This window comes from Podarcis muralis, chromosome 8 (assembly GCF_964188315.1).
Source record: "Podarcis muralis chromosome 8, rPodMur119.hap1.1, whole genome shotgun sequence".
Taxonomy (NCBI): domain Eukaryota; kingdom Metazoa; phylum Chordata; class Lepidosauria; order Squamata; family Lacertidae; genus Podarcis; species Podarcis muralis.
In genome coordinates this window covers 7,483,947-7,506,203 of record NC_135662.1, presented here as the reverse complement: position 1 = coordinate 7,506,203, position 22,257 = coordinate 7,483,947, and the positions used below count along the sequence as shown (strand labels likewise).

Here is a 22,257-nt window from a genome sequence, read left to right as displayed (position 1 = left end):
TCAGCCGTGCAAATGCAAGTGCCCTACTTGCATCACACTGCTGTCTTTAAAGCACCTAGGATCACGCCACCTTCTGGCTATTGGCTAAAGCCAGCTGGCATGATCCCAGGGGAATGGCCAGGACTCCCCCCCCCCATTTTAACCCTGTCAGGTGAGCTCTTGGGACCTGAGCGCAACCAGGACTCTGTTATGAGGATCCCATCTATGTGCATATTGAAATACACAAAGTTCTGCCATCTACACCTTTATAGGGCAATGTGACAATTAGCAGAAGTCATTCGTGACATCAATGTTTCTCTATCTTTCCAATAACGTTTTTGAAAAAAACACCAGGGGATATAGGAGGGAGATGGTTCCATATCATTCCACAATGCACTTTCCGCTCAATGCTAGCCATTGATGCTATATCCAAAGCTACACTAGACTCCTTTGCACGATGAAGAACCGACATCACCATGGACTCACCTTGACACATCATTCTAGTCAACACTTATTAAGAAGCATTTGGATGGGGCATGAGAATAAAGCAGGCAGGTGAAACCATGCAGTCCACTCTGCACTGCAAAGCAAAGAGTCACCTCTGAGCAGGGGAGAAGATGACTGGGCTCCTCTTAAGCTGATTAGCTTTTCACTGGAACAACCTAAGTGACCCACCAAAGTGTGCAAAGGCTCTAATGCAATTGAGAGGCAGCAATCTGCTCACATAAAAGGCTAAACAAAAATCAGCCTGAGCGAGTAACACTCATTATCAGAATGGCACAAAGCACCTGGAGGGTAACAGGGAGATATTACTGTCTTCAATCCTAGCTCCTGCAGTCTGTGTCTGTGTCTGTGTTTGTGGCTGTCTCTCTCTCTCTCTTAGTGTGCGTGTGCTTGTGTGTGCGATTAATGAAAGTAAATATGATGCTTCAAAAGAGAGGAATTAACTTGCTGTTGGACTGCTGAAGAAGGATAGAACCCAAGGATTGAGAACTGGATTTGGTCTGTGGCCCAGAACTTTATTTACCCCATAATGTTTTGGAATTCTTTTGCATATCATTATTGCATATATAGTCACTTTCCCCCATAATATAAGTTTTGGGTTTGATGCTTATGTAACTGTCTCCTCTCACAGGAAACACCCAACTATTTTCTGCAGAAGTTCAAGCAAGATAGCTCTGGTGGCAGATAACAAGGTCCTGGCACTTAACGGTCATGAACATGTGCCCAGTATATCATTCTCATACAGAGTTTTCTATATCACGTATTTCAGTCTCATATGCAGTAATATAGGTTGATACTTTCCATGTTTGGGCTCCTGTATCAGCAGAAGGGACAAAGAGAAGTTGGACTTGCTTACCACTTGCAAATTCTCTCTTCTCAAGAGTTCCTGTTAGGGACACTGAACTTTAAAAGGCAAGAATCTCCTCCTGAGTTTGTCAAATGCTATCCTGAGACCCAATGTGGAATACAAACATCTTATCACATGATGCTGGCAAATGGGTTGCACAGAACTGAAGACATGTGGGAAGGATCCTACACATCTTGCTAAGAACCAGATGAGGCATCTTAACAATTTCTGCAAATTTTCCGATTACCTGATTATTCCAGCACCACTTGCTGCTCCCACTCACCTTGCCTGAGGGATGCTGATCCAAAGCTTTTGAAAGGTATGTGAATAGCTAAATTTGATGTCATTCATTAGCAAAGGTAAGAGGGGATCTGTAGCTGAATGGCAATGCTGTGCACCTTTGGCTGATAGGTGGGACAAGCTAACTCCATGGAGTGTTCTGTTAGTAGGATACCAGTTGGATGGCAGGTGAAGATGGCAGGAATTTTTGGTTCCCACATCCAGTCAGAGCAGAAAGTACTAGGCAGGATAGAGTAATGGTTTGTCTAATTCATTACACATTGTAAAAATCTTGCTGTCTGGCTTATCTATTGTGGATCTTTTTCCGATTTTCATATTTCTTATCAATCTCAATTTGACTTGAGTTTTATATTATCCACTTTTGTTAAAAATCACATTTTAATAATAATAAAAAAACAGATGCCTTCCCAATTCATTCTGGCTTTTGTTTTCCTAAACACAAGAGCTGTTCAACTCCTTCTCCCACTCCTCTTCTCCACCACCCAGCCATTCCACCCTCAATGTCTGCAACACAAGAGGTTAGTGGCCTGAGGTCCAGAACTTCAATGATCCCCATAATATTTTGGAATGCTTTTGTCTATCATCATTACATATATAGTTACTTTCCCCATAATATCAGTTTTGGTTTTGATGCTTTTATAAGTGTCTCCTCTCACAGGCAACACCCAACTATCTTCTGCAGAAGCTCAAGCAAGATAGCTCTGGTGGCAGATAACAAGGGCCTGGCATTGCATTTTTCCGGTTGTGTTTTTTCAGGTTACGGACGTGCCAAAACCCGGAAGTACTGGAATGGGTTACTTCTCGGTTTCGGCGGTTGCGTGTGCGCAGAAGCACTAAATTGTTCTTTGCGCATGCGCAGAAGAACCGAATCACAACCCACGCATGCGAAGGTGCACTACTGCAGGTTGCGAATGCTGCGGGTTGCGAACGTGCATCCCGCACGGATCACGTTCGCAACCCAAGCATCCACTGTACACCATTCTCATACAGAGTCTTCTATATCACATATTTAAGTCTCATGTGGAGTAATATCAAGTTGATACTTCCCATGTTTAGGTTCCTGTATCCAAAACTATATCACCACTAATAACCAGGTGGAAGGGGACATGATGTAGGTCTCTCTCTCTCTCTCTCTCTCACACACACACAGAGAGAGAGAGAGAGAGAGAGAGAGAGAGAGAGAGAGAGAGAGAGAGAGAGAGAGATACCGTCTCTTGTTCTGGCTAGATTGCAGCCTTATTCAGATTGAGCATTTATTTTTTTCCTCTGCCAGGACTTCGACCGCCCATGAACTGGACCGTGACAGGTAATTGTTCTACTCTGAACTCAGTAACTTATTACTATAAGTCTACTTGTTAATATCCACAGATTGTATATCTCTGGGGAGACATAGAGGTAAACCCTCTTTCCATTATTTTCAATGGCAGAATTATATATTAATATTATTTTTTGAATTCATATACTGTCCTATAACTGGAGGTCTCAGATGAGTGATGCTGGCAGTTCTTTGTGGTTCTTTTACTTTGTTCTTGGCTATTATTATTATTTATTAATAATAATAATAATAATAATAATAATAATAATAATAATATCTGCTATACCAGCTTATGCAGTGACAGTGGTGGGGCTCTCTGACCGAAAGTCAAGCATTTTTCTAATTAAAAATTGTCAATGGGCCATACTCCATAAGCTCGGAGAGTGGAGAAAATAAATGTCAACAATGAGGTATTTGTGCTTGGAAACATCCTGGAAATGCGTGAATAGAATTGGGCATTGATGTCAGAAGGTCTGAATGGTTATTTGTCGTAAGTCCACCTAACTCTCCTCCACTTCCCACTGATCCTGAAGCCATAGTACAACATATATATATATATATATATATATATATAACATAAGACACATCATAAGTCATGAAGGGAAACTGAAGAGTTGGCCTTTATGAAGAGCTTGTTTTATGAATTATTTTCTTATTATGATGTGTCTTGTGTTTGATACACCCTTGTATGCATATCATTTATTGTGTACTCAACAATGCTGTTAACTGGCTTGAACATGGGAAGGTAAAACATGGCATCATCAGTAAGGATATTTTTGTACACTGGTTGCCTGGTTCCTTCTGCCTAGAACTTGCTTACCCACTTTCCTTAAGAACTCCTTTGTATGACATGAAGCTTTAGAAGTTAAGATTCTCCTCCTACATAAGCCATATTGATAACCAATGGTGGGGGAAAATCTTACCATGTGATATTGAGAAGCTGCTGAAGAACAGATAAAAATTAGTGGCTGGAGCTCTGAACATCTCGCTGGAAGCTTGACGAAACATCTGCTGTTTCTTTGGAGTTACATTCATTTCTGAAAATGCCCTGTCCCCCTACTTTTATCAGCACAGAATATTCTACTTCCTTCTGCCTTCCACACCCCATCTCCTAAGGGGGGTGGTCAATAACTGGCCTCCTCTTAAACTGATTCATTTTGGACTTGAACAAACTAATTGCCCCAGCACAATGCGCTAATGCGCTTATCCAACCCACCGGCAGCAAGCAGCTCACCCATTCTAAAAGTGACATCAACAGCTAACAGAATGTCAGCCTAAACAGTGAACACTCACTATCAGAATGGCACGAAACAACCAGTGGCTTTTGGGAGGAAATTACTTTCCTCAAATCTAGCTCATGCAGTCTCTCTGTGTGTGTTGGTTGGTGTGTGTGTGTGTGTGTGTGTGTGTGTGTGTGTGTGTGTGAGAGAGAGAGAGAGAGAGAGAGAGAGAGAGAGAGAGAGAGCTCCACAACTCAAACCTACTGCACTCAGTTACGATGCTTTTCACTTCTAACTATATCTCTCTTGTTCTTTTTTGTATTTTAACTAATTTTTATTCTTTTTCATTGAAAATCTTCCAATTAATGACAAATCAAAGCAAATCATTCCATATTACAATAATAGCAGTACCACCAATTATATATTCTCCACAACCCAACCAATGTCTACGACACAAGACATTAGTTTCTGATCTTAAGGCTGAGTCAGAGAGCAGAGGAAGAGAATTTGAGTTCTAAAATGATATGCTTACTGATGTTGTGAATGTAGTTTTTTTTACTCAGAGGAAAGATCCACAACACATCGGCGAACTCCATTTCCCTCCAAAGCCTTGGAAACTGCTAAGTTGTGACAAACATTCCAAAGAACTATATTCCTAAAGTGTTTATCAGTCATGAATTCCCACTATAGCATGTCTCTTTTATTATTGTTTGAGTGCCTCAGTTTAATATGGTTGGGCTTATAAGCCAAAACTGACTCCGCATTTGTTTATTTTCTCCAGGTAGGAAGAGCAATACAAGGAGTAGCTCAAAAGTAGAGATCCAGCAAGATGAGGAATGAGGGCCTGGGATCCTGGTCCTCTTTGAATGCTTCATGGGAACATATTGGAGCAGAAAATGGAACTGACATCCTAACCCCCCAGGACGGTTTTGATCATGAATTATCAACATATCGTATAGCAGGCATTATTCTATATTTCTTAATTCTAGTTATTAGCATTTTTGGACTTATGGGGAATGGGACTGTCATCTGGTTTCTTGGTTTCTGCATGAAGAGGAATCCTTTCACCACTTTCATACTAAATCTGGCTGTTGCTGACCTTGGGGCCCTCATTTGCTTATCTTCTTATTTGATTGTGTATCTTGTGGTGTCATTTTCATCCTTATCTGTAGATATTAGTTTGTGTGTACAGTTGTTTGAGTTTTTCTTGTTGTTCATGTACAACACTGGTCAATACCTGTTGACGGCCATTAGCATGGACAAGTGTGTTTCTGTCATTTTCCCCCTTTGGCATCGATGCCACCGACCACCACACTTTTCCACCTTTGTGTGTGCCACAATATGGATCATTTCTTTCCTGTTCTCTGTAATCAACTTGATTCTTTTTATTTTTAATATTTTTCTGGACCTCCTTTTCTACCAGCTTCTGTTAAATGCTGTTCTTTTCCTCCCACTTATGACTGTCTCCTCTCTGATCATCATTTATTTATTACGGCCATAGGCCCATACAGGTAAAAACAACACATAAATAACAGCTTGTGCACGTGGGGAAAAAAAACAGCCGCTAAAACACCACTATAACAATAAAATACTATAAGATGGAATGGCATACTACGCCTTAATTAGCTTGTAGTGCTCCTTGGCGTCGTTTTTGGGTAAGGACAGCGACCAGGAACCTAGCCACTTTCAGGGTCGTATGGGTATCCTTATCCTGCAAGATTTGGGCAAGGTGGAATTTTGGTGGGGTACCCTCTAGTTTCTGTATGATTGATCCCAACAAATTTGCCCGTGGCACATTGAACAAGGGGCAAGTGAACATAATGTGCTGGAGCGACTCCGGCGTCTCCTTATCACATTCGCACATGGCGGGGGCTTGGCCCTTTGAGAATCTATGTCTCAGGACATTGGAGGGAAAAACGTTAAACCTCGCTTTGGTGAAGGCCAGTCTATGGGCAACAGTCGAAAGGGAAGAGAGGTATGATGGAACGCAGTAAGTTAAAGTGACACCAATGTTCTGGGGCGAACAAACACCTCCCCCCAGCGTATAATTTCGCTGTAAGTCGATGCCATCCAGTCTTTGACGGATCAGTCTTTGAGCAGTGATTTGGTCTAGTTTTAGGGAATCTGAGGGAGAGATTCCATAACTCAGGAGTTTGGCATGAATTCTACTAGTCCAAAGGCTAGAGAATTCATCTCGCCATAAGCATTGGACAAGGTAATGGTTTGGTAATCTATGCCACAATGATAACCAATAATTGAAGACTTGCTTCCACAGGCAAGTTTCTAAGGATGCGATCTTCAATTCTAGTCGCATGGCTGCATTGCTTACGCACAGGGGGAGCATTAGGAGCCGACGTAGGAATTGGTTTTGCAGAGTCTCAAGAGGAGCAGGATCTGTCATCACGGCCCAGAGCGGGGCAGCATAAGCAAGCACGGCAACCACTTTTGCCTTGAACACCTTTAGGGCCGACCTCTCTGATCCTGTTTATAAAAGTTTGGTTTCAATCACAACACAGGAAGAAGGGAAAAGCTTTAACAGCCATCCTCCTTGCCCTCCTCTTCTTCCTCTTCTTAGCTTTCCCATTTACTTGCATTTCATTAATCTATTTTTTCAATCCACCTTTGGACTATGATGTTTCATCTTTTAAAGTATCTGTTGTGTTATTATGCAGCTGCCTGAATAGCAGTATTAACCCACTGATTTATTTCCTGATTGGGAGAAACAAGAGGACTCGATCCAGGGAGAGCATGAAGGTCATACTCCAGAGACTTTTAAAAGAGGAGGAAAACTGCAGAGAGGAACGAGAAGTTCCAGTTCAAAGCCAGATGTGAAGAGTTCAAAATAGCTAGGAAAGCTTCATTTTCTATCATTTGGTGTATTTCTTGGTACTTGTTTTCCTCTGTATTCACTATTGTTTTATTATTTTGGATTCATTTACTCTGTTAACTTTTGTCCTCGTTTCAGTAGTATCGTTACAAGCCCCTTGGGTTCCCTAATTTGCAGGATAAGTGTTTTACATGTTTGAGAAAATGAAATAAAAAGAAATGCCACCTCAACAGACTTTGACAAGAGGGATGACTTGCTAAATGGTATACAAAAGAGATTCATTGCCAAAGTGAATGAAGTAAAGAAATCTTCACACGTAGGGCCCAAATGTTTGAAGAAAACAGAAGAAAATATTTTCCCCAGATTTTTTTGAAAAAAGTGCATTATAGGACATTCCACCAGTATAACCCCTATTTTCTGTGCTATTTTTCTAGAAAAAGAGGTGCAGAAACTCACAATAAAGGCCTCCTTTGTTCTATTACAATTTCAATGGCACCCATCTGAGAGGCGCCGGAATTGAGTTCTGGAGAGTTCTGGCTGAAATAGATCCCTGCTTATTATACGAAGGTAGTGATATAGACATTGTAACTATGTGCATATAGAAATCCACAAAATTCTGCCATCTACAACTTTATAGGGCAATGTGACAATTAGCAGAAGTGATTCATGACATCAATGTTTCCTCTATCTTTCCAAAAAAGATTTTGGGGGAAATCCAGAGCATACTGGGGGGGGGGGGTTCCATATCATGCCTCAATGCACTTTCCACTCAATGCTAGCTGTCAAGCCTATATCCAAAGCTACACTAGATTCTTTTGCATGGTGAAGAACTGAAATCGCCATGGATAAAGACTCACCTTGACACATCATTCTGGTCAATACTTATTAAGAAGGATTGGGATGGGGCATGAGAATAAAGCAGTCAGGTGACACCATGCAGTCCACTGTGCATTGCAGAGCAAAAAGTCACCTCTGAGCAGGGGGGAAGATGACTGGGCTCCTCTTAAGCTGATTAGCTTTTCACTGGAATAACCTAAGTGACCCACCACAGTGTGCAAGCTGCTCACATAAAAGGTTAACCAAAAATCAGCATGAGCAAGTAAGACTCAGCATCAGAATGGCACAAAGCCCTGATGGGTGACAGAGAAAGATTACTGTCTTCAAACCCAGCTCCTGCAGTCTCCGTATCTCTCTGTCTGACTTTCTCTCTCTCTTAGTGTGTGTGTGTGCGCGTGCACGATGAATGAAAGTAAATTTGATGTTTCAAAAGAGAGGAATTAACTTCCTCTTGGACTGATGCAGAAGGATTGAACCCAAGGTTTGAGAACTGGATTTGGTCTGAGGCCCAGAACTTTAATTACCCCCATAATGTTTTGGAATGCTTTTGCATATCATTTTTGCATATATAGTTATTTTCCGCATAATATAAGTTTTGGGTTTGATGCTTTTGTAACTGACTCCTCTAACAGGAAACACCCAACTATCTTCTGCAGAAGTTCAAGCAAGATAGCTCTGGTGGCAGATAACAAGGTCCTGGCATTTAACGGTCATGAACATGTGCCCAGTAGACCATTCTCATACAGAGTCTTCTATATCACATATCTAAGTCCCATGTGCAGTAATATCAAGTTGATATTTCTCATGTTTGCCCTCCTGTATCCAAAATTATACCACCATTGCATAAGAGGCATGCTTTCTGTAGCACTGAGAGGGACATAAAAACCGCAGAACAACCCAAAGAAAATTTAGTGGAATGGGAAATGGAATGACTGAATGGAAAAAACTAAGAACAAGGTGGAAGGGGGCATGCAGTAGGTCTCTCTCTCTCTCTCTCACACACACACACACACACAGAGAGAGAGAGAGAGAGAGAGAGAGAGAGAGAGAGAGAGAGAGAGAGAGAGAGACCATCTCTTGGTCTGGCTAGATTGCAGCCTTATTCAGACAGAGAATGATTTCAGGGTGACGACAGGATTTTAGCATTGAGCAGGGGGTTAAGATAGATGACCTCCAAAGAGCATTATCTTCATGTTATTTTAGATGTTCAGTTGTGCAGCAAAACATTACTTTCTGAATGATTGATGAAAGAAAATCTAATGTTTCAAAAGAGAGAAATGAACTCGCTGTTGGACTGTTGCAGAACGATTGAGCCCAAGGATTGAGAACTTGATGTGGTCTGAGTTTCAGATCTTTAAACATCCCCATAATGTTTGGGTATATTTTTGCACATAGTTATTACATATATAGCTATTTTTCCCATTATATAAATTTTGGGTTTGATGCTTTTGTAACTGTCTCCTCTGACAGGAAACACCCAGAAGTTCAAGCAAGATAAATCTGGTGGTGGATAACAAAGCCCTGGCATATAACTCTCAAGAGCATGTGCCCAGTACACCATTCTCATACAGAGTCTTCTATACCACATATTTCAATCACATATGTCATAATATTGAGTTGACACTCCCCATGTTTGGCGGCATGCAATGGGTCTCTCTCTCTCTCTCTCTCTCTCTCTCTCTCTCTCTCTCTCTCTCTCACACACACACACACACACACACACACACTATCCCTTCAGTGGAATTGAATATGGAATGACTGAATGGAAAAAACTAAGAACCAGGTGGAAGGGGGCATGATGTAGGTCTCTCTCTCACTCACACACACACACACAGAGAGAGAGAGAGAGAGAGAGAGAGAGAGAGAGAGAGAGAGAGAGAGAGAAATACCATTTCTCGTTCTGGCTAGATTGCAGCCTTATTGAGATTGAGCATTTATTTATTTTCCTCTACCAGGACTTTGACCGCCTGTAAACTGGACCGTGACAGGTACTTGTTCTACTCTGAACTCAGTATCTTATTATTATAAATCTATTTGCTAATATCCACAGGTTGTATATCTCTGGGGAGACATAGAGGTAAACCCTCTTTCCATTATTTTCAACTGCAGAATTATATATTAATATTATTTTTTGAATTTATATACTGCCCTAAAAATCTTCCAATTAATGACAAATCAAAGCAAATCATTACATATTACAATAATAGCAATACCACCAATTATATATTTCAATTATTTAAGAAATTCAAAAGGGAAGTCCCCATGCTCCAGATGTCTACAGATATTGTCCGCATTAAAGTCTCTGCATTCTTCACTATTTTCCATTTTCATAACTCTTATTTTAACCGTGCTTATCTTCTCAATCCATCAGTCGCTGTTTCTGTGACTTACTATCTTTCTAAACAGTTCCTTATATTATGAACACACAGGAGGCATTTCTTATTCCATATTATTCTCTGTCCAATTATTTTTGAAGTGCAGGCCTCTTTCTTCGATCTCTCCTTCGTTCTTCGTATTCTCATTAAGGCTCTGGGCTTTGTTCCAAAGTTGAAGTTTGTGGCAGCCTATCAACAAATTCTTTCTGATCTCTCTTAGTAAGCTGGTGTGTCTGTATGTTTCCATTAAGTACTGTATTGTGGGGTATGCTTCAGGAGCTGTATGTAATATGAGAATTATTTTGGGTTCTTCTAAAGGAGCCCCCCCCCCCAGCTCTCCTGGGTCCTAAGAGAACTGAGAGGGCTCCAGAATTCACCATCATCCAGCCACTTTTGATTGATGGGGTCTGTGTGGAAAGGGTAACAACGTTCAGATTTTTGGGCATTGAATTACAAGAGGATCTGTCCTGGAGTGTCAACACAAGGGGGCTTGTGAAGAAGGCGCAGCAGAGACTGTACTTTTTGAGAATTCTAAGGAAAAACCATCTTCCGCAGAAACTGCTGCTTGCCTTTTATCACTGTGCCATTGAGAGCGTGCTCACTTATGGCTTATGTGTGTGGTACGGAAGCTGTACTACCCAGGACAGGATGGGGTTGTGCAGAGTTGTTAAGGCAGCAGAGAGCATTGTTGGCTGCCAACTCTCCACCTTAGAGCAGATTTATGCCACAAGGTGCCATAGGAAGGCACTGGACATAGTAAAAGATCCATCGCATCCTGGTCACTGTCTCTTCGAGCTCCTGCCATCGGGACGGAGATACAGGACGATGAAGACAAGAACGAGCCGTCTTAAGAACAGCTTCTTCTCCAGAGCGATCTCGGCCCTGAATGGGAAGCCTAGACTTTGAAAGTCATCTAATCTTCCTTGCTGTATTATACTGTATTGTTTTAATTAGTGTTTTTATAGTTGTTTTGATTTTGTGTGGAGTGCCCTACCTGGGTGGATGGAGCAGCCAAGTAATTTCGTTGTCCCCGAGAGGGGGCAATGACAATAAAGATATTATTATTATTATTATTATTATTATTATTATTATTATTATTATTATTATTATTATTATTATTTCCTCAAATCATATATAAAAATAATTCATACAGACAGATGTGTCTTAGAATGAGGTACCCCCTTTTGTAGTCCAAAGGAATTCCTTTATTTTTGTAACTGTGCAACACAGCCGCCATCTTTTTTTCCTCCCATCCTCAGCCCAAGCCGCTTTCGTATCAGATTTCACTCTGCCAGTTCTCAGTTGAGGGCTGTGCATCCTACATTCAATTAAGATTTCACCTCTTGTGTTCCCTTTGAATAATTAATTTCTTTCTGGGTGAGCTTTGCCAAAACATGAGGTAACAAATATGACAAATGCAAAAAGACAGCAGTCGCTCACCTCATTAATCCACACGTCGAGATGAGAGTCCTTTTAGAGTCCAAAACTTAGCAACCAGCAACTGTATAATTAGGCAGATTTTTCTTTTATCTCTTTCCATCTGGAACATGCCTGTTTTTTGCCCAAATCTCATTCATTTTTTGAAAACAGGTATTTTGGCTCATGGGAGTGGCTTCAGAGAGTGCCCAGCTCATCATTCCATGCTCCAAGCCCAGCGTCCCTGCCCCCACATCTTGTTGCGGAGGACAGATAACGGACGATCTGTGGGCAAGACAGCCCTCCCCCACCACGGGGAGGTCGGCAGGGCTGATTACCCCCTTATCAACCCTGAATTACTGGAACAGCTGAGAGTCCGTTCTTGTGGGAGACAGCCATTTCCCTCAGCAGGAAACAGGAAGTCTATATCACTCTTTTTTATATATAAATTTTTTATTAATTTTCAAACACAAAATAAACACAAACAATACACAATACATAAACAAACAAACATTAAACATGTATAATTTTCATAACCTTCTTTTCATAAACCTTACTTCCCGGACTTCCCCATGCCTCCCCTTTTCTGCATCCTTGTTTTTACATTTCTGCAGCAACTCCCTCAATTAGCCAATTGTTCAATTCATTTTCTTTTAGGTTCTTCTCTAACTTATCAAATACAGCTACAATTCTCTATTTCCCAATCCCTTGACATTTTAACACTCATCAATTTTACAACAGTTTTTAAGATACATTTTAAATTTCTTCCAGTCTTCTTCCACCGTCTCTTTCCCTTGGTCACGGATTCTGCCAGTCATCTCCGCCAGTCCCATATAGTCGATCACCTTCGTCTGCCATTCTGCCATTCAGCGTGGGTAGTTCTTGTGTCTTCCAATACTTCGCTAAAAGAATCCTTGCTGCTGTAGTGGCATACATAAAAAACGTCCTATCCTTCCTTAACACCAATTGGCCAAACATGCCCAGGAGAAAAGCCTCAGGTTTCTTAGGAAAGGTCCGTTTAAGGACCTTCTTAATTTCATCAGGAAGTCTATATCACTCTTGTCCTAATGAGTCATTCTAATTCCTAGTAAGTCAGTGTGCGGTACTTTGGGTTGCATTGTCTGTAGCCATGTTGACCTGCATTCAATGTGGATTACTGATTTCAGGTTGACCACAGGATTTTAGCATTGAGCAGGGGGTTAAAATAGATGATCTCCAAAGTGCATTAACTTTATGTTATTTTAGATATGCGCTCAGTATGCCATTCTCATACAGAGTCTTCTATACCACATATTTCAATCTCATATGCAGTAATATCAAGTTGATACTCCCCATGTTTTGGCTCCTGTAGCATAAAAGGCATAAAACCTCAGACCACCCCAAAGAAACCTCAGTGGAATGGGATATTGAATGAGTGAGTATGGGAAAAACTTAGAACCTCATGGAAGTAGCTCTCTCTCTCTCACACACACACACACACACACACACAATCCCTTGACCTGGCTAGATTGCAGCCTTATTCAGACTGAGAATTATTTTTTTCCTTGTCGCCAAGATGGAATGAAGAATACTCAATATCAATAAATAGAGGCTTTAAAGAACTAGTGCATATGGGATCAGACAGAAGTGTGCCCACACCCCACCAAAAAAAGCAGATTGGCCTCCCACACATGTCAAAGTTTTCCCAAGGGGGTTGGAAAATTAAGGGGACTAAGGCCTGCCAGCAGAACATCACCGGGGAGGAGAGTACTATTGTGTTCAGAAGCTGTTGTGCGCTTCCTGGAAGCATCTGTTTGGCCACTGTGAGACCAGGACAATTGACTGCAAGGGCCACTGACCTGATCTAGAAGAACTCTCTTTTTTGTTCTTCAGATATATTTCTCCACCCCAGGCTACGTTCTTCCCCAGCAGAACCAACCGCAAGCTGATTACTCTCTGAATACACTGGTTAGTCTTTCTGTTAATGGGTCAGGTGACACTCTAATCAAGAAAGATATTTATCCAGATAGGGGCAAAGAGAAGTTGGACTTGCTTACCACTTGCAAACTCTCTCTTCTCAAGAGTGCTTGCTTGGGGCACTGAACTTTAGAAGGCAAGAGTCTCCTCCTGAGTTTGTCAAATGCTATCCTGAGACCCAAGGCACAAAGCAACCAGCTTATCACACGATGCTGGCAAATGGATTACACAGAACTGAAGACACATGGGCAGAATCCTACACATCTTGCTAAGAACCAGATGAGGCGTCTTAACAATTTCTGCAAATCTTCTGATTACCTGCTTATTCCAGCACCACTTGCTGCTCCCACTCACCATGCCGGAGGGATGCTGATCCAAAGTTTTTGAGAGCAATGCGAATAGCTACTTTTGATGTCATTCATTAGCAAAGGTAAGAGGGGGTCTGTAGCTGAATGGCAATGCTGTGCACCTTTGGCTTATAGGTGGGACAAGCTAACTCCATGGGGTGTTCTGTTAGAAGGATACAAGGCGGATGGCTGGTGAAGACAGCAGGAATTTTTGGTTCCCACATCCAGTCAGAGCAGCAAGTACTAGGCAGGATAGAGTAATGGTTTGTCTAATACATTCCACATTATAAAACTCTTGCTGTCTGGCTAATCTATTGTGGGGGTTTTTGCTTTTTTAAATTTTCATATTTCTTCACAATCCCAATTCAACTTGAGTTTTATTTATCCACTTTTGTTCAAAATCACATTTTAATAACAATAAAATTACTTATGCCTTCCCAATTCATTCCAGAATCACAAGAGCTGTTCAAATCCTTCTCACACTCATCTTCTCCACCACCCAACCAACCGAAGTCAATGACACAGAGGTTAATTTCCGATCTTATGGCTGAGTCAGAGAGCAGAAGAGGAGAATTTGAGTTCTAAAATGACGTGCTTACTGATGTTGTGAATGCAGTTTTTTTACTTAGAGGAAAGATCCACAACACATTGGCAAACTCCGTTTCCCCACAAAGCCTTTGAAACTGATAAGTTGTGACAAACATTCCTGTGAACCATATTCCTAATGTGTTTGTTTATCAGTCTTTAATTCCCACTATAGCATGTCTCTTTTATTATTGTTTGTCTCAGTTTAATAGGTTGAGCTTTAGAGCTAAAACTAACTCCACATTTGTTTATTTTCTCCTGGTAGGAAGAGCTATACAAGAAAAATCTCAGAAGTAGAGAGATCCAGCAAGATGAGCAATGATGGCCTGGGAACCTGGTCCACTTTGAATGCTTCGTTGGAAGATATTGGAGCACAAATTGAAACTGACCTAACTCGCCAGGATGGTTTTGATCATGAATTATCACCATATAGTATAGCAGACATTCTTATCCCCATTTTACTTATCTCCATTTTACTTATTAGCATTTTTGGAATCATTGGGAATGGAACTGTCATCTGGTTTCTTGGCTTTTGCATGAAGAGGAATCCTTTCACCACCTTCATCCTGCATCTGGCTGCGGCTGACCTTGGGGCTCTCATATGCTTATTTACTTTTTCCATTATATATCCTCTGAGGTCATTCTTATCTTTAACTCCCTATATGCATTTGATTTTATTATTGGGTTTCATTCTTTTTTTCTTCATGTACAACACTGGTCAATATCTGTTGACAGCCATTAGCATGGACAGGTGTGTTTCTGTCGTTTTCCCCCTTTGGCATCGATGCCACCGACCACCACACTTTTCCACCCTTGTGTGTGCCGCAATATGGATCACTTCCTTCCTGCTCATTGCAATCAACTTGATTATTGCTTATTTTACTGTTCCACAGTATACCGCTTTATTCCACTTTCTATTGAATGCTATACTTTGCCTCCCACTCATGACTGTCTCCACTCTGGTCCTGTTTAGAAAAGTTTACTTCAGATCACAACAGAGGAAGAAGGGAAAAGCTTTAACAGCCATCCTCCTTGCCCTCCTCTTCTTCCTCTTCTTAGCTTTCCCATTTTCTTGCATTTCATTAATCGGTTTTTTCCCTCTAGTTATAGACAATAAAATGCAATTTGTTGCAATATCTGTTGGGTTATTATGCAGCTGCCTGAATAGCAGTATTAACCCACTGATTTATTTCCTGATTGGGAGAAACAAGAGGGCTCGATCCAGGGAGAGCATGAAGGTCATACTCCAGAAACTTTTCAAAGAGGAGGAAAACTGCAGAGAGGAACGAGAAGTTCCAGCTCAAACCCGGATGTGAAGAAAGACTTCAAGATAGCTCAGAAAGCTTCATTTTCTATCTCTTGGTGTTTTTCTTGGTACTTGTTTTCCCCTGTACTCACTATTTTATTATTTTGGATTCATTTACTCTGTTAATTTTTGTCCTCGTTTCTGGAGTATCGTTAAAAGCCCCTTGGATTGCCCATTTGGCAGGATAAATGTTTTAGATGTTTTAGAAAATTAAATAAAAATAAATGCCGCTTTAACAGTGTGAGTTGAGTGGGATGACTTGCTAAATGGTATAGATAACAGATTCATTGCCAAAGGGAATGAAGTAAAGAAATCTTCACAGGTAGAGATCGAATGTTTGAAGAAAACAGAAGAAAATATTTCTCCCTTATTTTTAAAAAAGTGCATGATAGAACATTCCACCAGTACAATCCCTATTTTCTGTGCTATTTTTCTAGAAAAAGAGGTGCAGAAACTGACCATAAAGGCCTGCCTTGTTCTCCTATTATAGCCATGGCACCCACCTGAGAGGTGTGGGAACTGAGTTCTGGTGAGTTGCGGCTGAAAAAAAGCCATGCTTATTATATGGATGTTATAAAAATTGTTAAAATTCTGCTATCTACACCTTAATAGGGCAATGTGACAATTAGCAGAAGTGATTCATGACATCAATGTTTCTCTATCTTTCCAATAATTTTTTTGAAAAAATCTTCAGAGGGTACAGTAGGGAGGTGGTTCCATATCATGCCTCAATGCACTTTCCACTCAATGCTAGCCGTCAAGCCTACATCCAAAGCTACACTAGACTCCTTTGCATGGTGAAGAACTGAAATCGCCATGGATAAAGGCTCACCTTGACACATCATTCTGGTCAATACTTATTAAGAAGGATTGGCATGGGGCATGAGAATAAAGCAGTCAGGTGACACCATGCAGTCCACTGTGCATTGCAGAGCAAAGAGTCACCTCTGAGCAGGGGGGAAGATGACTGGGCTCCTCTTAAGCTGATTAGCTTTTCACTGGAACAACCTAAGTGACCCACCACAGTGTGCAAGCTGCTCACATAAAAGGTTAACCAAAAATCAGCATGAGCAAGTAAGACTCAGCATCAGAATGGCACAAAGCCCTGATGGGTGACAGAGAAAGATTACTGTCTTCAAACCCAGCTCCTGCAGTCTCTGTATCTCTCTGTCTGTCTTTCTCTCTCTCTTAGTCTGTGTGTGCACGCGTGCACGATTAATGAAAGTAAATCTGATGTTTCAAAAGAGAGGAATTAACTTCCTCTTGGACTGATGCAGAAGCATTGAACCCAAGGATTGAGAACTGGATTTGGTCTGAGGCACAGAACTTTAATTACCCCCATAATGTTTTGGAATGCTTTGGCATATCATTTTAGCATATATAGTTATTTTCCCCATAATATAAGTTTTGGGTTTGATGCTTTTGTAACTGTCTCTTCTCACAGGAAACACCCAACTATCTTCTGCAGAAGTTTAAGCAAGATAGCTCTGGTGGCAGATAACAAGGTCCTGGCATTTAACGGTCATGAACATGTGCCCAGTAGACCATTCTCATACAGAGTCTTCTATATCACATATCTAAGTCTCATGTGCAGTAATATCAAGTTGATATTTCTCATGTTTGCCCTCCTGTATCCAAAATTATACCACCATTGCATAAGAGGCATGCTTTCTGTAGCACTGAGAGGGACATAAAAACCGCAGAACAACCCAAAGAAAATTTAGTGGAATGGGAAATGGAATGACTGAATGGAAAAAACTAAGAACAAGGTGGAAGGGGGCATGCAGTAGGTCTCTCTCTCTCTCTCTCTCTCACACACACACACACACACACACACACACAGAGAGAGAGAGAGAGAGAGAGAGAGAGAGAGAGAGAGAGAGAGAGAGAGAGAGAGACCATCTCTTGGTCTGGCTAGATTGCAGCCTTATTCAGAAAGAGAATGATTTCAGGGTGACGACAGGATTTTAGCATTGAGCAGGGGGTTAAGATAGATGACCTCCAAAGAGCATTACCTTCATGTTATTTTAGATGTTCAGTTGTGCAGCAAAACATTACTTTCTGAATGATTGATGAAAGAAAATCTAATGTTTCAAAAGAGAGAAAGGAACTTGATGTTGGACTGTTGCAGAACGATTGAGCCCAAGGATTGAGAACTGGATGTGGTCTGAGTTTCAGATCTTTAAACATCCCCATAATGTTTTGGTATATTTTTGCACATAGTTATTACATATATAGCTATTTTTCCCATTATATAAATTTTGGGTTTGATGCTTTTGTAACTGTCTCCTCTGACAGGAAACACCCAGAAGTTCAAGCAAGATAAATCTGGTGGTGGATAACAAAGCCCTGGCATATAACTCTCAAGAGCATGTGCCCAGTACACCATTCTCATACAGAGTCTTCTATACCACATATTTCAATCACATATGCCGTAATATCGAGTTGACACTCCCCATGTTTGGCGGCATGCAGTGGGTCTCTCTCTCTCTCTCTCTCTCTCTCTCTCTCTCTCTCTCTCACACACACACACACACACACACACACACTATCCCTTGACCTGACTAAATTGCAGCCTTATTCAGACTGAGAATTAATTTCTTCCTTGTTGCCAAGATGGAATGAAGAATACTCAGTATCAATAAATAGAGGCTTTAAAGAACTGGTGCATATGGGATCGGACAGAAGTGTGCCCACATCCAATCAAAAAAAGCAGATTGGCCTCCCGCACGTGTCAAAGTTTTCCCAAGGGGGTTGGAAAATTAAGGCGACTAAGGCCTGCCAGCAGAACATCACAGGGGAGGAGAGTACTGTTGTGCTCAGAAGCTGTTGTGGGCTTCCTTGAAGCATCTGTTTGGTCATTGTGAGACCAGGACAATTGACTGCAAGGGCCACTGACCTGATATAGAAGGACTCTCTTTTTTGTTCTTCAGATACATTTCTCCACCCCAGCCTACGTTCTTCCCCTGCAGAACCAACCGCAAGCTGATTTCTCTCTGAATACACTGGTTAGTCTTTCTGTTAATGGGTCAGGTGACACTCTAATCAATAAAGATGTTTCTCCAGATAGGGACAAAGAGACGTTGGGCTTGCTTACCACTTGCAAACTCTCTCTTCTCAAGAGTGCTTGCTTGGTGCACTGAACTTTAGAAGGCAAGAGTCTCCTCCTGAGTTTGCCAAATGCTATCCTGAGACCCAATGCACAAAGCAACCAGCTTATCACACGATGCTGGCAAATGGATTAAACAGAACTGAAGACACATGGGCAGAATCCTACCCATCTTGCTAAGAACCAGGTGAGGCGTCTTAACAATTTCTGAATATCTTCCGATTACCTGCTTATTCCAGCACCACTTGCTGCTCCCACTCACCATGCCAGAGGGATGCTGATCCAAAGTTTTTGAGAGCAATGCGAATAGCTACTTTTGATGTCATTCATTAGCAAAGGTAAGAGGGGATCTGTAGCTGAATGACAATGCTGTGCACCTTTGGCAGATAGGTGGGACAAGCTAACTCCATGGAGTGTTCTGCTAGATGGATATCAGGTGGATGGCTGGTGAAGACGGCAGAAATTTTTGGTTCCCACATCCAGTCAGGGCAGAAAGTACTAGGCAGGATAGAGTAATGGTTTGTCTAATACATTCCACATTATAAAACTCTTGCTGTCTGGCTAATCTCTTGTGGGGTTTTTTTGTTTTTTTTTTAATTTTCATATTTCTTAACAATCCCAATTCAACTTGAGTTTTATTTATCCACTTTTGTTCAAAATCACATTTTTATAACAATAAAATTACATATGCCTTCCCAATTCATTCCAGAATCACAAGAGCTGTTCAACTCCTTCTCACACTCGTCTTCTCCACCACCCAACCAACCGAAGTCAATGACACAAGAGGTTAGTTTCCGATCTTAAGGCTGAGTCAGAGAGCAGAAGAGGGGAATTTGAGTTCTAAAACGATGTGCTTACTGATGTTGTGAATGCAGTTTTTTTACTTAGAGGAAAGATCCACAACACATCGGCAAACTCCATTTCCCCACAAAGCCTTTGAAACTGATAAGTTGTGACAAACATTCCTGTGAACCATATTCCTAATGTGTTTGTTTATCAGTCATTAATTCCCACTATAGCATGTCTCTTTTATTATTCTTTGTCTCAGTTTAATCGGTTGAGCTTTATAGCTAAAACTGACTCCACATTTGTTTATTTTCTCCTGGTAGTAAGAGCTATACAAGAAAAATCTCAGAAGTAGAGATCCAGCAAGATGAGCAATGATGGCCTGGGATCCTGGTCCTCTTCGAATGCTTCGTTGGAAGATATTGGAGCAGAAAATAAAACTGACCTCCTAACCCCCCAGGATGGTTTTGATCATGAATTATCACCATATAGTATAGCAGACATTCTTATCCCCATTTTACTTATCTCCATTTTACTTATTAGCATTTTTGGAATCATTGGGAATGGAACTGTCATCCGGTTTCTTGGCTTTTGCATGAAGAGGAATCCTTTCACCACCTTCATACTGCATCTGGCTGTGGCTGACCTTGGGACTCTCATATGCTTATTTACTTTTTCCATTATATATCTTCTGGAGTCATTCTTATCTTTAACTCCCTATGTGCATTTGATAGTATTATTGGGTTCCATTCTTTTTTTCTTCATGTACAACACTGGTCAATATCTGTTGACAGCCATTAGCATGGACAGGTGTGTTTCTGTCGTTTTCCCTCTTTGGCATCGATGCCACCGACCACCATACTTTTCCACCCTTGTGTGTGCCACAATATGGATCATTTCTTTCCTGCTCATTGCAATCCACTTGATTGTTGCTATTTTTAGCATTCCATGGTATTACATTTTATTCCACTTTCTATTGAATGCTATACTTTGCCTCCCACTCATGACTGTTTCCACTCTGGTCCTGTTTATAAAAGTTTACTTCGGATCACAACAGAGGAAGAAGGGAAAAGCTGTAACAGCCATCCTACTTGCCCTCTTCGTCTTCCTCTTCTTAGCTTTCCCACTTACTTGCATTTCATTAATCGGTATTTTCCCTCCAGTTATAGACTATAAAATGCAATTTGTTGCAATATCTGTTGGGTTATTATGCAGCTGCCTGAATAGCAGTATTAACCCACTGATTTATTTCCTGATTGGGAGAAACAAGAGGGCTCGATCCAGGGAGAGCATGAAGGTCATACTCCAGAGACTTTTCAAAGAGGAGGAAAACTGCAGAGAGGAACGAGAAGTTCCAGTTCAAACCCAGATGTGAAGAAAGACTTCAAAATAGCTCAGAAAGCTTCATTTTCTATCTCTTGGTGTATTTCTTGGTACTTGTTTTCCCCTGTACTCACTATTTTATTATTTTGGATTCATTTACTCTGTTAATTTTTGTCCTCGTTTCTGGAGTATCGTTAAAAGCCCCTTGGATTGCCCATTTGGCAGGATAAATGTTTTAGATGTTTTAGAAAATTAAATAAAAATAAATGCCGCTTTAACAGTGTGAGTTGAGTGGGATGACTTGCTAAATGGTATAGATAACAGATTCATTGCCAAAGGGAATGAAGTAAAGAAATCTTCACAGGTAGAGATCGAATGTTTGAAGAAAACAGAAGAAAATATTTCCCCCAGATTTTTTGAAAAAAATGCATGATGGAACATTCCACCAGTACAATCCCTATTTTCTGTGCTATTTTTCTAGAAAAAGAGGTACAGAAGCTGACCATAAAGGCCTGCCTTGTTCTCCTATTATAGCCATGGCACCCACCTGAGAGGTGTGGGTATTGAGCTCTGGTGAGTTGTGGCTGAAAAAAAGCCATGCTTATTATATGGATGTTATAAAAATTGTTAAAATTCTGCTATCTACACCTTAACAGGGCAATGTGACAATTAGCAGAAATGATTCATGACATCAATGTTTCTCTATCTTTCCAATAATTTTTTTGAAAAAATCATCAGAGGGTACAGTAGGGAGGTGGTTCCATATCATGCCACAATGCACTTTCCACTCAATGCTAGCCGTCAAGCCTATATCCAAACCTACACTAGACTCCTTAGCATGGTGAAGAACTGAAATCGCCATGTATAAAGACTCACCTTGACACATCATTCTCGTTAACTCTTGTTAAGAAGGATTAGGATGGGGCATGAGAATAAAGCAATCAGGTGAAACCATGCAGTCCACTGTGCATTGCAGAGCAAAGAGTCACCTCTGATGAAAGATGATTGGGCTCCTCTTAAGCTGATTAGCTTTTCACTGGCACAACCTAAGTGACCCACCACAGTGTGCAAGCTGCTCACATAAAAGGTTAACCAAAAATCAGCATGAGCAAGTAAGACTCATCATCAGAATGGCACAAAGCCCTGATGGGTGACAGAGAAAGATTACTGTCTTCAAACCCAGCTCCTGCAGTCTCCGTATCTCTCTGTCTGTCTTTCTCTCTCT

General features: G+C 41.0%; 3 protein-coding genes across 3 annotated transcripts; all 3 read left to right on the top strand.

The window, feature by feature from the left end:
* The first annotated feature begins 892 nt into the window (after window positions 1-892).
* On the top strand, window positions 893-14,006 carry LOC114601342 (mas-related G-protein coupled receptor member H-like). The gene is made up of 5 exons (XM_077932710.1): window positions 893-1,649; window positions 2,904-2,936; window positions 4,947-5,631; window positions 6,636-7,559; window positions 13,493-14,006. The coding sequence occupies exons 3-4, from the start codon at window positions 4,995-4,997 to the stop codon at window positions 6,995-6,997; spliced, it is 999 nt and encodes a 332-aa protein (XP_077788836.1). The 5' UTR covers window positions 893-1,649; window positions 2,904-2,936; window positions 4,947-4,994; the 3' UTR covers window positions 6,998-7,559; window positions 13,493-14,006.
* Window positions 14,007-14,811: 805 nt separating this feature from the next.
* On the top strand, window positions 14,812-16,170 carry LOC144328657 (proto-oncogene Mas-like). Its single transcript, XM_077932709.1, has one exon. The coding sequence runs from the start codon at window positions 14,820-14,822 to the stop codon at window positions 15,822-15,824; it is 1,005 nt and encodes a 334-aa protein (XP_077788835.1). The 5' UTR covers window positions 14,812-14,819; the 3' UTR covers window positions 15,825-16,170.
* A 3,702-nt stretch (window positions 16,171-19,872) lies between these two features.
* On the top strand, window positions 19,873-21,315 carry LOC114601268 (proto-oncogene Mas-like). Its single transcript, XM_077932707.1, has one exon. It carries the CDS (start codon window positions 20,077-20,079, stop codon window positions 21,082-21,084), a length of 1,008 nt encoding a protein of 335 aa, XP_077788833.1. The 5' UTR covers window positions 19,873-20,076; the 3' UTR covers window positions 21,085-21,315.
* Window positions 21,316-22,257: the final 942 nt, after the last annotated feature.